This window comes from Chrysochloris asiatica, unplaced genomic scaffold (assembly GCF_000296735.1).
Source record: "Chrysochloris asiatica unplaced genomic scaffold, ChrAsi1.0 scaffold00067, whole genome shotgun sequence".
Lineage (NCBI taxonomy): Eukaryota > Metazoa > Chordata > Mammalia > Afrosoricida > Chrysochloridae > Chrysochloris > Chrysochloris asiatica.
In genome coordinates, this window is record NW_006408585.1 from 12,075,114 (window position 1) to 12,089,160 (window position 14,047).

At 40.5% G+C, this 14,047-nt stretch overlaps 1 protein-coding gene across 1 annotated transcript in view; it reads right to left on the reverse strand.

Annotated features, from left to right (window-relative positions):
• Positions 1-13,777, reverse strand: part of LOC102822577 (mitochondrial import receptor subunit TOM22 homolog) — a 66,414-nt gene extending 52,637 nt beyond the window's left edge. Inside the window, exons 1-2 of the mRNA XM_006864642.1 lie at positions 13,725-13,777; positions 9,027-9,108 (exon numbers count right to left, since the gene is read on the reverse strand). Coding sequence (XP_006864704.1) covers positions 9,027-9,108; positions 13,725-13,777 — 135 coding nt within the window. The remainder of the gene's footprint in view (positions 1-9,026; positions 9,109-13,724) is intronic.
• Positions 13,778-14,047: the final 270 nt, after the last annotated feature.

Sequence of the window (14,047 nt, forward strand, 5' to 3'; positions counted from 1 at the left end):
GGGTATTCTGTATTGTTGTTGGCGGAGCTCTCTGCTATACGTCCACCAGATCCGCCATCTTGTTTGTTCTCTCTAACAACCTTTTGAGATGTTGTTGTTGTTATGTGCCGTGGAGTTGGTTCCGACTCATAGCAACCCTGTACAGGGTTTCTGAGGCTGTAAATCTTTAAGGGAGCAGAAAGCCTCATCTTTCTTCCATGGAACAGGTGTTAGTTTCGAACTGCTGACCGTGAGATTAGCAGCCCAATTCGTAACCACTACACTACCAGAGTGCCAAATAAATTAGTAGCGCCCAATGTGGGGCTCGAACCCACGACCCTGATATTAAGAGTCTCATGCTCTACCGACTACACTAGCCTTTTGAGCTAGATGTCCCCATTTTACAGATGAATAAAGAAACTGAGGCACAGAGAGTATAAGCAAACTATTTTCCAGTGCTTTGTAACGGGCAAACAAATACTTTTTCTTTTTTTAAACAAATACTTCTTATAGTACGAGAAAACAATATGAAGGATGATCTTTTCTGTTGTTGTTAAATGCTGTCAAGTTGTCAAGTCAGTTCCGACCCATAGTGACCCTGTATAGGGTTTCCAAGGAGTAACTGGTGAGCTTGAACTACCAATCTTCCAGCTCAAACCAACTTTGCAGTCCAGTGCATTAGCCCACAGTACCACACCAGGATTCAGGTGTCTTCAGGTTGACTCCTCTTCACAGTAATGCTATTATACACATTAGAACAAACCACTGCCGGTCCTGCACCCTCCTCCCAGTATGTCTGAGCCCGTTGTTGTAGCCTGTGTCAATCCATCTCACTAAGGGCTTTCCTCTTTTTTGATGCCCCTCTACTTTACCAAGCAAAATGTCCTTTTCCAGGGGCTGGTCCCTCCTGATGGCATATCACAGGTATATGAGACAAGTCTTACCAATGCTCCCAGGGCATGCTAGCAGTACTGCTTCCAAGATGATTTGTTCTGGAAGTCCATGGTAGTTTCAGTATTCTTCACCAACACCATAACTAAAATGCAACAATTCTTCTCTGGTCTCCTTATTCATGGTCCAACTTTCACACCCCTTATGAGACCATTGAAAATACCTCGTGTGGTTCTTTAGGATAAGCACTGCATTGCTAACCACAAGGTTGAGGTTCAAACCTACCAGCCATTCCTCAGAAATCCTGTACAGGGTTCCCATGAGTCAGAACTGACTTGACAGCATTTAACATCAGGGACAGGTGCACCTTAGTCCTCAAAGTGACAGCTTTGTTCTTCCGCACTTTAAAGGGGTCTTTTTCAGCAGATTTGTCCATTACAATGCATCATGGTAGTTACATTTAAATTCATTCAATAAAAAGTCATTCTACAAGGAGTCAAATCAGCGAAGTGTCTACACTTCCTTTAGAAACATCTTCATCAAGCTCATCAAAAAAGTGTCAATACACAAAATAACTAATCTTGGACACAATAAAGTGACTGCAAACTGGATTTATCATTCTTTTAGGCTAAATAAACATTACCATGTAGCTTTAACAAACTAATGAGAATGGCCATTTGTTAAGTAAACTGATCATCAGGTGAAAAAAAAAAGCTGTCAGGAGGTGGCCCTTTACCTGTTGTCAGACAGCTGTGATGTAAAACTTGGCAGCACTTGAAAGGATTTTAAAAATTGCAGATCCCTGAGCCACATACTTAGCCACAGAAACCAAATTTCAGGCTTGGAATCTCTTCTGTTTATATTTATTTATTTACTTTGGGTGTGTACCGGGGGAGGGGACATGGTTTTAAAGACCTCCATGTGATTTGGATGACTTGGTCACTAGATGGATTTTTGGTATCACTGAATAAACAGGTAGAGATGAGGCAAGCTCCCACTTTGAAAAATTGAGAAGGCATGAAAAATCCCTTTATAGTGGTCTGTTTGGCTTTGTTGCAATAACAAGCTTCCAAAATATGACAACTAGCTTCTTTGTATCCAGGACTGAGTTTCCTCTGTCTGTGAAGAGGGTTTTCCAATCTCTATTTAGAAATTGCTCTGTAGAATTTAGAGGCATTTTCTGGACCTACTGTTATATGCAAATAAGTTCTGATGTACAAAGTATCTCCAAATTAAAATTGTCTAGTCAGAAAAGATTTTCAAGAGAAAGGTGCTAGCATACTTAGGTGAAATTGCTAATGTGGATGCCTGGAATGGTCATTCTCCCTCTTTTTTTCCCCCCTGATGTCAAATCAAAGTTTTGATAATCAGTAGACGAGCAGTACAGGATAGATTACTCTTTTTTTCTGTGTCATAGTCCAAGAATCTAAAAGGTTTATATTTGTTGTCTTACTACTTTTCTAACCACACAAAATTGATTTATGGTTTATTCTCCAACATCAATTTCACTTTTGAAGATCAGATTAATTTGCTTAGTCACCTGCCCTCCCACCACTACTCCTGCGACTGATTGGTAAGGATTGGCCATGGTGGTGAAGGTCGTCAAACACTCCCATATCTGATTGTACTGTCCTTCCAAGCACATGAGGAAAATTACAATTCCCCATCTGCTTATAAATGAATGGGGCCATCATCAAAAGTGACAAGTATCTCTCTGAGGTTAAGCATTGAATGGTTGTGCAAGATCCTCTGCCTCGGTAGTTGAGGAACACAATTTTGATATAAAAGATTTCTGAGCCAACTCATACAGGGTGAAAGTTAAGTGCCATCCAGTCAGCTCTGACTCATAGTGACTCTATCTAGGGTTTGAATAGGTTTGAACCACCAATTTTGGCATTATCAGTCCATTGCTTAGCTTACATCACCACACCAGGATTGCACTCATAGAGGTAGTTGTTGTTAGTAGCACCCTGGGATGTCTCTGGACTCATGACAGACTTTGCATGACCCATGACATAACCCTTTACTTTGTTATTCCACTGAAATCGTTATTGGTGCATAATTTAAACTATTTTAACAGGTGAACATATTTTAGATAATGAGCTATGACATAATGAAGTCTGATGGGGCCAGGAGGGTTTTAGGAACTATTCCCTCTCTCCTAAAAGAGACAGCATGAAGAGGAATTCTCATTTCCCTCTGGATTTTAGATCTGGATGTGAGGACTGCAACTGCTATAGTCATCTCACACCCGGCAACCCAAGAGCGTAGTGAGATGAACTGAACGTGGACCCTTGAAGGAGTTGCTGAATTGCTGATTCAACTAACCCTGGAGCTCATCCTACCCTTTGTCATCCTGTCATATAAGATAATTGCCCGTATTTTTCATATTGGTTTGATTTGGAGTCTCTGCGATTGGCAATTAGAAGCATACTAACTGATACAATGTGGATGTTAGCAAAGCAAGACAAAATGTACATCAGTTATCTGCAGCTACTATTCTTATAGCAGAGGCATTGCTAGAAGTTCAATTTCTTTTCTAACTAGATGGGAAGGAAAATTTAAGATGGCGTCAAACTTGGAGTTGTTCCAACTGCTTTATAGTCCTTAACTCTTTTTAAGTATATAATTTTGTTGAGAATATCCACAACAAACTATCCACCAATTCAGCAGTGTCCACATGTTCCATTGGGTGACGTTCTTTGAATTGTGCAACCATTCTCGCCCTCCTTTTCTTTTAGTTACTGTTGTCGCTTTGATCCCACACAAGTGTGGTTGTTAAATGCTGTAGTTGTTGTTTTTATTAAGTGCCATAGTTGTTGTTAAGTGCCATCGAGTCGATTCCGACCCATAGCAACCCTGTATAGGGTTTCCAAGGAGCAGCTGGTGAGCTTGAACCACCGACCTTGCAGTTCAAACGACTTTGCATTCTGATGCATTAGACCACAGTGCCACACCAGGACTCCAAAGTGCTGTAGAGTTGGTTCCAAATCACAGTGACCCTGTATAGGGTCTCCAAGGAGCGGTGGAGTTTGGATCGCTGACCTTAAAGTTCAAGCCAACCTTTTGCCACATCAAGACTCCTTGATTCCCACATAGATCATTCTTAAAACAGCATAATGCCCAAGGGTGACCTTCTTGACTAGTTGTTAAACTATTGTTTGGCTTTAAGAAGATTTAAGGGAATAGTTTTTTATGTTGATAAAGATTACCTCAGGGTCTTCGTTCTAGGGGTTTATCCAACCTTCATGGCTCCAGGAAGTCTGGACTGAATGAGAATTTAAAGTTCTGTTCTGCTGTCCCACATTTTGATCAGGATATCTGCATAGAATGTTTGATCAAACTATTCATTCATGGTTGCTGTTGTTGTCATGTGGCATGCAGTGGGTTCCGACTCATAGGGACCCTGTACAGGGTTTCTGAGGCTGTAAATCTTTACAGGAGCATAAAGCCTCAAGGTGTACTATTTAGTTCTTCTGGTCTCATGGCAAAAGAGGAAGTTGTTCATGGAGACAATTAGCCATGGGTTTCATATCCTCTCCCTTTTCTGTTGTTCTTGGTGAATAAAGAACAATTGCTGTATCTTGGATGGCCACTTGCAAGTTTTTAAGACCCTAAGCATTACACATTGAGCTAGGGAGTACAGCGTGAGTATTAAACATATTACTAAGCTAATGAACTGGAATTTTCCATGAAACTAAGACCTCCAAACCAAGCAACCAAATCCCAGGAGGTTTTGGGCTGTACATAATCAGCCTCAATGGCGATTCTTTCTTTTTTTGTTGTTGTAAACACATCTATCCACAACTTTAACCTGTACACCTTTTTATAGGTGTATAACTTATTGTCAGCAAGTAATGAACTCTTTTAGTCTCCGCTTAAGCTCATGAGATAATCCATCTTCAGTTGGGACAACACAGTGTTGATGAGCTTTCCTGCCTAAAGAAGGGGTGCTCAGTCACTGGAGATGCATTAGACCTTGGAGGTCCTGCTCCCTGGCATGGTTGATTTAGCATCTCCCCAAACATACAAGTTGCAGAAATGTGCAAGATAGTGCAGATGAAAGCTGAGAGAATCTAAACCTTGGACACCATTTTAATATTAATCTCTCTTCTGGGTGCCTAGTTTCCCAAGTTGTTTTGGTCCTTTACTATGGGCTCTTGTTGTTAAGTACCTTTAAGTCAGGTCTGATTCATAGAGATCCTGTATACAGGTTCCGAGGAGCAACTGGTGGGTTTGAACCACTGCCCTGTGGTTCAAACTGACCTTATAGTCTAGTGCTTATCCTATAGTGCCATACCAGGACTCATTATTATGGGGTATCTTAGCAAAGTATAGACACTATGTGACTTGTCATAAAAAGGACCTGGTGTTCTTTTTCTTGCAGATTTTATTTAAAAACAACTGATATTTTTAAGTTTTTATTATGAAATGAGTGATAGTTTACATGGGGAAACTAATGTTTCCTCATGTAAACATTCATCATTTCATTGCAATGATTACAATCTCTGTGCATCATTATTCAACAGTATCTGCTTCTATTACCTCTGTTTTTTGTTTTTGCTGTTGTTTTTTTTGGTGGGGGGATGTACACAAAAACACTCAGGAATATATAATCATTTAAACTACCAAAGGACACATTCTGCAAGCCTGCCTCCTGGCTACCAGCACATGGCTGTCAGCACACAACCTTTCTCTTTCCACAAGTCTAGAGTCCTCAGCTGCTCTGTTTCCATGCCCTCATCTCTGTCTCCATCTCTGGTGTCACTGCTTCTCTGGATATGGTCTCACATTCCACTCATGCTCTTCTCCCTTGATGGTCCTAGGGTTCTCTGTTTCTGAAACATAAGATTAACTACTCCCCTCTTTTTGTTACAAAACTTCTACCTTTACAGTTGTGACAGTCACATTAGTGATGATAACAATTACTGTTGAATCATAAGAATCGTATCCCCACCTCCTTTTACCAAACCCGTCTAGACAAAAGGAAAACTATTCAGTGGTGATTCTAGCTTGCCCACACACTCTTAAACTAAACTCAGTCTTGAAAACTTGTAAGCCAATCACTGCCATTTTTGTTTTGAATTTTTCCTGCTGGCCTTTCTTTCAAGAAATATCTCCGACTTCTCTAGCTATTCCAGACTGGTCTGCTTGTCCTTTCAAGTGGGAATGTCCCACCTCAGAAGGCTCTAGATGAGGCTCAGGATTCCACCTAAGGTCCTATAGACTACAAAAGTTCTGCAAGAAGGCTATTTCACTGGGCAAGTTCTAGAACCCCTTTTAGGTATTCCAATCAGTTACAGGCTGAAGATGGGCTTACAAGCTCTCTATAATTATGTTTCCCAATACTCCTTTCTTTCCCACTCAAGTGTCCATTTTACATTAGTAGGCAAGGGAAACCAATATTTATTAGACAGTCAAGCATTGTTTCCCCACTTTAACCCATTCTGTCTATGCCTCTACCCCTGTATCACAGAGCCCTGTTTTTCCAAGGTTAAGCATATATTACTATTAACCTCTGTCCCATTTACCCCATGCAAACCTGCCTCTGTGTTCCCCTATCTACTTGTTCTTCATTCCTCTCCCCCTTCTTGTGTATTGCTTTTCCCAACACCCAAACTATTATGTGTCTATTCCCTATCCTGTACTCTACCATCCCCATCCCCTTCCTCCCCACTCCCTTTTACTCAGTATCTTTTCTTAAGCTTTTACAATAATGGTCTTATGCAGGATTTGACCTTTTGTGACTAACTAATTTCACTCATCATAATGTCTTCAAGGTTCATTCATGTTGTATGGTGGCTTGCAACTTCCTTGTTATTTGTCAAGATAGCATAATATCCATTGTGTGTATGTACCAAATCCATTCTTCTACTGATGAGCACTTAGACTGTCTCCATCTTTTTGCTATTATGAATAGTGCTACTATGAACATTGGTGTGCATATATCTACTCGTGTTATGGCTTGTATTTCTTGTGGGTATAATTGCTAGATCATATGGTAATTCTATTTCCAACAGTATTTCTGTCTCCAACTTTCTAAGGAAGTGCCATATGGTATTTCTATCTCCAACTTTCTGAGAACATGCCATATTGTTTTCCAGAGTGGTTGGACCGTTTTGCGTTCCCACCAGCAATGTAGGGAGGGTACCAGTCTCTCCACATCCTCGCCATCATATATTGTCCTGTTTTTGTGTTTTTTAACTTCACTGTTACTGCTGGTATGAGATGATATCTCATTGTTGTTTTGATTTGCATCTCTCTAATGGAGTTCTGGAGTCCTGGAGTCCTGGTGTGGCGCTGTGGGTTAATGCAGCAGACTGCAAAGCCGTTTGAACTGCAAGGTCGGTGGTTCAAACTCACCAACTGCTCCTTGGAAACCCAATACAGGGTCGCTATGGGTTGGAACTGACTTGATGGCACTTAACAACAACAACAATGGAGTCCTGGTGTGGCACTGTCGGTTAATGTGCAAGAATGCAAAGCTGTTTAAACTGCAAGGTCAGGGTTCAAGCTCACAAGCTGCTCCTTGGAAACCCTATACAGGGTCGCTATGGATCTGAATCGACTCAGTGGGACTCAACAACAACAACAATGGCTAATGATCATGAACATTTCTTTATATGTTTGTTGGCTGCCTGAATGCTTTCCTTGGTGAAGTGTCTGTTCATGTCCTGTGCCCGTTTTTCAATTGGGTTATTTGTCCTTTTCTTGTAGAGGTGTTGTAGTTTTCTATAGATTTTAGAAATTAGTCCCTTGTCTGATAGGTCATTACAAAAGATTTTTTCCCTTTCTGTGGGCTCTCTTTTTACTCTTTTGGTGAAATCCTTTGATGCACATAAGTTTCTAATTTTTAGTATGTTTCAATCAACTATTTTGTGTTTTGTTTGTATAATTTTCACATTTGGTAGTGTGTGTGCCTTATATTTGTTGTTGTTGTGAAGTGCCATCGAGTCAATTCCGACCCATAGTGACCCTGTATAGGGTTTCCAAGGAACAGCTGGTGAGTTTGAACCATCGACCTTGCAGTTCAAATGGCTTTTTCAGTCTGGCGCATTAACCCACAGCGCCACACTAGGACTCTGTGCCTTGTATTAGGGCCCTTAAATTTGTCCCTATTTTAAAGGTCATTTAAAGGCCTTTGTGAGGCCTTGCCACAGGGTGGAATTTAGATGAGGCTAACTGGTGGGAACCAGGCCATGGTGTTTTCAATAGCCTCATATGGATGTGAAAGCTGGACAGTGAATAAGGAAGATCGTAGAAGAATTGATGCCTTTGAGTTGTGGTGTTGGAGGAGAATACTGAAAGTGCCATGGACTGCCAAAAGAACCAATAGATCTATTTTGGAAGAAGTGCAGCCAGAGTTCTCCTTGGAGGCCAGGATGGCTAAGCTTCGTCTCTCATACATTGGACATATTGTCCAGAGGAAACAGTCGCTGGAGAAGGATGTCATGCTGGGTAAGGTGGAGGGTCAGAGAAAAAGAGGAAGACCCCTAACGAGATGGATTGGCCAGGTGGCATCATTGATGGCGTCAAGTGTGGCAGCGGTAGTGAGGTTGGCCCAGGATCGGACATTGTTTCGTTCTGCTGTGCATGGGGTCGCTATGAGTTGGTTCTGACTCGATGGCGCCTGACAACAACAACAAGTGGTGGGAATGGAGAATTTAAAACATAAGGAAAATACACATTTAAGAGAGTTATGGTGGTTGATAGGAAAGGCTTAGACAAAGAGGAAGGACCTCCGACCACTTTCTGTTCCATTGGAGGAATTTCTCTAGATCTCTGAGAATTCCATAATATAAGCTTGTCAAAGCATAAAGAGGTGTTTCGGTTTAATAATTTCAGATTGTAAATGAAATTTTTTTGAAATTGACCAAGAGGCTCTCTTTTCTGTTTTGAGATATGAGTTCCCAAAACTAAAGGGAGAGGTAAGAAGCGGTGGCCAGGGTACACGATGTTTCTCTACAGGGCGTCCAGAGGAGAGAAATATCGAGGCCGGAGACAGAAGGGAGAGCCAAAAGAGCAACCAGAGCATCCCCTGTATTGTTCACATGGCGGGCCCCTGAGACATATATAAGAGAGGCCTGCTGAGGCCTTATGTCTCGGGTCCGGAGGAGGCTAGGTACCTTAGAGAAAACCTCCGGAGACCAACTTACCTTCCCTGTGGGAACGACTAGGGAGGAATCAGCCGGTGGTGGATGGTTGCAGAGCTGGTCTGGAACGTGGTCCTGTGTTTTGCTGGAGCCAAGAAGTTAGGAATGAGAAAAGGGAGACAAGTGCCCAGACAGGCGACCAAAGTTGTGAAACGCTGCAAGTCCCTTTAGAGGCTACCGGAGAGTAACCCTGGCCAAGTCTCCTCAATTGGACTTGGTTTGCTCACAACTCTGAGATGTCTCAGAATGAAAAGTTAGTCTCACTTCTAAGGATTCGCCAGTCTAGCTTCTGCCGGTGAGCTTCGGCTAACTCTCCCGGGCCCCACGTTGGGCGCCAAAATGTAGGAAAAAGAAGGAAAGAAAGAGTTTTGGCTTCAACAGCAGTCAGGTTTATTGAGAGTAATCCTGAGAGGGGGTACTCGTATGTCACCAAAGGAGACCAAGAGCCCGTCTGTTCCCTTACAGACTAGGGTATTTATAGGCCGTGTGGTCTGGGTACAGTTCTGGTGAGTTTACAATGGGGGTGGGGTGGGGTGGTATGGAGATTTGGGCAGGGGTATGGAGATTTTCCTGAAACCTGGAATTTCAGGGGAGGGAGGGTCTCCAAATGTAACAAAGACCCAAGCTTTCCCTGGAGATCAGAAGCTCAAGCCAGCCCATTCAGTGTCATTTGGGATAGTTGCAATGCCATTCTGTTGATCAGGCGCAAAGTCCTTCACCATGCCTTATAGCTCTGACTAAGACTTCCAACACAGTATTGAAGAGGAGTGGTGATAAAGTACATCCTTGTCTGATTCCTCTTCACAAACAGAAGGCTTTCAGTTTCTCTCCATTGAGAGTGATGTTAGCTGTTGGCTTTGTCTATATGGTCGTAATTATGTTTAGGAATTTCCCTTGAATTCCTACTTTATCAAGTGTTTTTATCAGGAATGGATGTTGGATTTTATCAAATGTCTTTTATGCATCAATTGGTCTGATCATGTTTCTTTTTTTAAAAATTTATATGGTGGATTACATTGATTGTTTTTCTAATATTGAACCATCCTTGCATGCATGATATGAATCACACTTGGTCACAATGATTATTTTTTTGATTTCTTTGAATTCTGTTGGTTAGGATATTGTTGTGAATTTTTACATCAATGTTCATGAGAGATCTTGGCCTATAATTTTTTTTCTTAGTGATGTCCTTCCTAGGTTTTGGTATGAGGGCTATGCTTGCTTCATAAAATGTATTAGGAGATCTTCATTCTCTTTTGTATTCTGGAATAATTTGAGTAGAATTGGTAACAACTGTTCCTGAATATTTGGTAAAACTCACCAGTAAAGCCATCTGGACCTGAACTTTGTTTGGTTGGGGAATTTTCTGATGATTTGATCAATTTCTTCTTTTGTTACAGATCTGTTCACATTTTCTATATCACTCTGTGTAAGTTTAGGTAGGTCCTGCTTTTCTAAAAATGCATCCATGTCCTCTAGATTTTTAAGTTTGTTGGAGTACAACTCTTCATAAAATGTTGTTATTATCATTTTTCTTTCTATTAGTTCTGTTGTGACATCACTTAGGTGATTCTTATATGTGTTGTGTCTTTTTCCTCTTTTCTTTTGTTAGGTTTGGCAATGGTTTGTCAATTTTATTAATCCTTTCAAAAAACCAGCTCCTTGGTCCTGTTGATTCTTTCTATAGTTTTTCTGTTTTATATCTCATTTATTTCTGCTCTAAGCTTTTTTTTTTTTTTCTGCTGCTGACTATAGGTTTACTTTGCTGGTCTGTTTCTAGTTGTTGGAGATGTTGTGTTAATGTGTTGATTTTGGTTCTTTCTGAATGTGTGCATTTACTGCAATAAATTATCCTCTCAGCACTGCTTTTGCTTTGTCCCAAATATTTTGGTATGTTATGTTTTTATTCTCATTTGATTTAGGAACTTTGTGAATTCACATTTTATTTTTTCTACCACCCAGTAGCTTTTAAACTGGGTGTTATTTAGTTTCCATGTATTTGACTATATTTCCTTGGTCTTCCTATTGTTGATTTCTAATTTGATAGCATTGGGTCTGAGAAGTATTTTGATAAATGTATGGAGGCTTGTTTTGTGGCCTAACACATGGTGTATTCTGGAGAATGTACCTTGTGCACTGGATAAGAATGTGTATTGTGCTGTTGTTGGGTTGAATACTCTGTACACATTTATGAGGTCAAGTTGGCTGATTGTGTTGTTTAGTTTCTTTGTGTCTTTGTCGAGGTACTTTCTGGTTGTTCTATCTTTTTTCGAAAGTGGTATATTAAAATCTCCCACTATTATTGTAGATTTGTCTCTTTCTTCAACTCTATTAGAATTCACTTTATATGTTTTGGAGCTCTTTCACTGGGAACGTAGATATTTATTATGGTTATGCCATCTTGTTCAATTGCCCCTTTAATCATGAGATATGTCCATCTTTATCTATTATGCTGGTTATTTCCTTAAATTTTATTTTATCAGACATTAGTATTGCCTCTCCTGTTCTCTTTTTATTGCAATTAGCTTTTTTGTTGTTGTTGTAGTTGTTGTTTTTTCCATCCTTTAACCTTTAGTCTATTTTTTAAGTTGTGTGTAAGGTATGTTCTTAAGATATGTTTCTTGCAGACAGCATATTGAAGGATCTTGTTTTCTTGTCCATTCTGCCACTGTCTGTCTCTTAACTGGTGAATTTAATTTGTTGACATTCAGTGTAATTATCAATCGGTATAGATTAATTGCTGTCATTAAGTTTGCTTTTTATGGTGCTGCTGGTTTCTTTGTTCTGCATGCCTTCCCGAGCTGAGTTAATGTATTTTGTGTTCTTTCTTGTCCATTTATTCATAGTTTTAATGTTTCCATGTTCTTCTTGGATATTCGTTTTCTTGGTATGTTATGAAGTATTAATTTTCTTTGAGGTTACCCTATATTCTATTAACTTTTTCCTCCATTCAGAACAGTATATTTTATCCTGCAGTCTACCTAACTTCCTCACCACCTGGATCTCGGTTTCCATGTTTTTACCTTCTTGCACATTGTAATTGTTTTGATCATAAACTGACCATTCAGATCCTCCAAATTCATTCTTACAGTTTTGTCCTATTCTGGAATCTTACATCTGACTACTGAGTTCCTGGTGGTGCTGCCCCATATGTCAATCTCTGATTGTTGTCTGTTTTTGTTGGTTCTCCGTCCAAGAGCTCCCTTTAGGCTGTTTTGAAGCACAGGGTTGGTTTTGGCAAAATCCCTTAGCTTCTGTTTATCTGGGAATATTTTTATTACACCTTTGTATTTGATTGACAGCTCTGCTGGGTAGTTGGTTGGCAGTTTATTTCTTTCAGGGTTTTATATATGTCTCCCCATTGCCTGCTTGCCTGCATTGTTTCTGCTGAGAGATCAGAGCTTAATCTGCTTTGTTTGCTTTTGGTTGTAACACTTCTTTTCCCTAGCTGCTTTCAGGATTCTCTCTTTGTCTTTGATTTGGGAGTGCTAGATTATTATGTCTTGGTGATTTTTTTTTGAGGGGTGGGGGTGTCTGTCCTTCCTGGGGTTCGTTGAGCATCTTGTCTTTCAGGATGTTAGGGAAACTTTCTTCAAGAAGGTCTTTGACTATCTGCTCTGTGGACGTATGTGATTCTTTCTGTTCTGGAATATCAGTAATTCTTAAGTTATTCCTCTTCATGTTGTCCAACATATATCTTAGACTTTCTTCAGATTTGTTTATCCTTTTTTGTGCTTGCTCTTCTATCTAAGCAGTATTGGTAGATTTGTCTTCCAGCTGTATCTTATTTGATTTTTCCTGCAGTGCTTTTCTGACTTCTTCCTTATTTTTCTCAAACCCTTTTGGAGACTTTGGATGCACTTATGTATCAATCTCCTGAATTCTCAGGCAATTCCAAGATCTTCCCTCCATCCAGTGGGAAGTCTAGGTTTAATTCCAGCTCATTTGTGTTATTTACTCTACCCTGTTTGTGGACATGTACAGAAATAGTCAATTGTTTCTTGGGCATCTCTGATAATTAGGTTTTCAATAATTAAATGAATGTATGTTGATGTTTTATTGATGTTTCTGATTGTCTTCAGGGTAGATGTGATCAGAAAATGGGCTTCCCTTTTCACTTTTCTGTTGTTCAACTCAGAGAAACTATAGCAGGTGTTGACTGTCTATGTGGTATATGGCAGCTGGTATTGGTTCTTGCCTGTATGGTAGGATTTTTACAAGGTGTGATTGCAGTTTGGCTATATGACCACAATTGCCATCTCTTCTTGGGTGCTGTAGGAAGAGAAATAGTTCCCTGAAGGTGAAAGGGGGACCAGAAAAAACACAAAACAACAGCGAAAAAATCCCACTAAAACAAAAAATAGATTTGGTACTGCAATCTATAATCGCATAAAAAGAAAAGGCAAAAAAAGAATCTGTAGGAAAAATGAGTATGACTTTAATGCCGTTTTCTTAGCCGGCTCGAACCATTCTGGGAGACTGTTCCATTTTAAGCAGTTGTCAGTGACTCCTCTCACTTCTGCAATTCTGGACCCAAAACGCTTTGCTGAGCAGATCTTCTGCACATGCAAAGTAGAACCCTCTGAGGGATGGGAGGGTGTCCACTAGCTCAGGCACCCCGTCTAGTCACCAGAGTGGAGGTGTGCAGACAGCGAGAGACCAAAGAACAGAAAAAGGGGGCAGGGATATCTATACCTTTACCTCCGAAGATCATCTGCGGTCAGAGCACTTCTCTGATTCTTCTCCCACTCCATCATGCCCAAGATCCCTTGTGTTCTTGATATAAGATTCTTTTACATTTTTGCCAGTGGAATCTTTGAGGGACAGTCTATTCATATCTAAATTATATCTAAAGACACACCAGGGAAGGCAGAAGAATGGAACCAGGATGGGAGCAGCTACTGAGTAGCCAGGACTAGTGATTCAGTAATGAGGTAGGTGGAGCAGTGCCACTGAAAGAGCATGCACAATGACAAGTGTTGTGTGTGTGTGTGTGTGTGTGTGTGTGTGTAGAAGGGGAGCTA